This window comes from Neltuma alba, unplaced genomic scaffold (assembly GCF_004799145.2).
Source record: "Neltuma alba isolate B1F8T4 unplaced genomic scaffold, ASM479914v2 tig00000235_pilon, whole genome shotgun sequence".
Lineage (NCBI taxonomy): Eukaryota > Viridiplantae > Streptophyta > Magnoliopsida > Fabales > Fabaceae > Neltuma > Neltuma alba.
Window position 1 is genome coordinate 1 of NW_021631972.1, and position 2,310 is coordinate 2,310.

Sequence of the window (2,310 nt, forward strand, 5' to 3'; positions counted from 1 at the left end):
ACACAGAGAGCTGTTCGACATATACAAGCTAAAGCATGCATGCGATCGGATTCTGCTCTTAGATTTCTCACCATTAAAAGTAGCCTCTTGAACAATGATACCTGCACATGATCATTAATAAATAATTAGTGGATGTCTTTTTCACCCAAAATAAGCATTGAAATATCAAAGCATTATTGAGTTTGTCTACGAAACCATCAAAATTTATATTCGTATAAATCCCTTAGCACAAAATAAATGGCAGACAAACTATAAACATAATAGCCATTAAAAATGAGTCAGAATAAATACAAACGACATTATATGTTAATAATAAAGACAACAAAAAATCTAGCTACGTACTATCATAAGTTTCCAAGCATCATAAACCAGTAATACTCTGACATAATGCTTTCGGGTTAATGCGGTCCTTTACTTTCTTTTAGCCCGCAGGAATCAGCCTGAGATCTCATGCAAGCTACCAAAATTTCGCACAACTGATCCAAGCTAATTGTTTCAAGTTGCCGTATCATTTAGTAGGAGGCTGGTTAAGCATTCAGGAACAGCAAAAACTACAGAGCAAAACGTATGAACAGAGATACTGTCACTTTGGAGTAAAGCATGTTTAGACAGGGGAGAGTCACCTGCATATGAAGATCAAGGAGATGAAGATTCGTGACAACAGCCCTAACTATACTTTCTCTGGCTGAAGAGAATTCTTGTCTATCCCACAGTGTAAGAATTGCAATTATTGACTGTGATGCCCATTCAGGCTTTCCTCCAGGCACATCAGCCAGATACAACATATTAATCCCTACTTCAAAAATCAATGCCGGTTCCAGTGAAGAAACTAAGAATGGTGCTAAATGCGAAACCACATCTGAAACTCCCACTAATTTTTCAGCATTGGAATCAACCTCAACACTCCCAGTCACAGTACCAGACGACTTTGAAAGCTTACGAATAACCTCATACCCACCCGAAGCTACAGCCTTCACTGCATATACAATAGGGAACACTGTTACTCTAAAACTCTCCACGGGCAATATTAGAGACCTAGCCATCAAAGCGTTACGCTTCTTCCACACAAAGTCCACCATAGATGAAACCCAATTGGATCGAATAGCGAGCGAATTCTCGCTGTCAACCAGCTTGTCACCAGCCAACCTACTCATTCTCTTGGAATTGAACTCCTGAAATAACCTCCCAACAGATTCGAATGCAACTTTTGAAACATTATCAGATTTGTCAAGCATGTTTTGCCCAATACGCGTCCACCAACTGGAAACCCTATCGAGTAAATTGACGTTGTTCTCACACAGTGTGACAAGGTCATCGCGAGCGAGCACACAGCCTAGGGTCTCTGTGATCGAGAACCTAAGATTGTCGCTGGGCGAGTCAAAACAGTCAGAGATCTCTTTGTTACAATCCGTGATGAGCTTACCAAGACGGTAAGAAGGAATGGCGGCCAGAATGGAGACAGCAGCAGCAGTGACATCGGGATCAGGGAAGTGGAAATCAGAGCGGACGCCACCGCAGACGGTCTCCCATAGGTCAGGGGTGAGGCGAGTGGAGCGAATGAGATCGAAAGCTAGCTTTTTGCAGACTGCGGAAGCAGGGGCGGCGACAATTTCTTCTACGGCGGATTTGGCAATGACAGAGATGTCACGGCCGGCGGCAGATTGTTGGAGAGCTTGAAGAAGAGCCCCGGATTGCCGAAGCGCGTCATTGGAGCGAATGTCTGCTTGGATCTCAGCGAAGAGAATGTCCATTGAGAGAAGTTGAGTTCAGGACCGAATTGAAGAATTATAGTTCGTGTTGTCGACAATTGAAAATAAGAATCATGGCTACGGATCTGGACTCTGGAGGCAATGGAAGATTCATCGGGGACGCAATTCAGTTTAGCAGAGAGGTGATGGTGGTGGGGTGAAAAGATCACAGTAGAACTGGCCTGCACAAATTCAAGGAAAATTATTTTTTTAACTTAAAAATATTTTAAAATAATTTTTATCATTTTATTTTTTCAGGTATACGGTATACCTAACAGCAAAAACCCAATTTTTAGTGATGCAAATTTATTTATGATAGAATATGGGTAAAACTGAGAAAAAAAATCATAAATAAAATTGTACTATTAAAAAATCAGTACACTTAGAAAATAAGATAGCAGTAGAATTGTCCCTTTAACCCTTTAATATTTAAAAATTATTTTCTTTAAAAATACCTTTTCAGTATAAATTTAGAGTGTTTATTCCTGTTGCCGAAAATAGTTTTAGAGACAAATTGCATAAAGAATACTTTAGGATATTTGGTACGCTTCAAAACACATTT

The 2,310-nt window shown here is 40.1% G+C and overlaps 1 protein-coding gene across 1 annotated transcript; it reads right to left on the bottom strand.

Moving 5' to 3' along the window:
* Positions 1–5: 5 nt before the first annotated feature.
* Positions 6–1,903, bottom strand: LOC114760602 (protein TPLATE-like; the record flags this gene model as incomplete). Its single annotated transcript, XM_028949899.1, has 2 exons — positions 624–1,903; positions 6–101 (listed from the first exon to the last, which is right to left on the bottom strand). Coding segments are annotated over exons 1-2 (1,224 nt in total), but the record flags the coding sequence as incomplete, so codon positions are not given.
* Between the last annotated feature and the right edge of the window lie 407 nt (positions 1,904–2,310).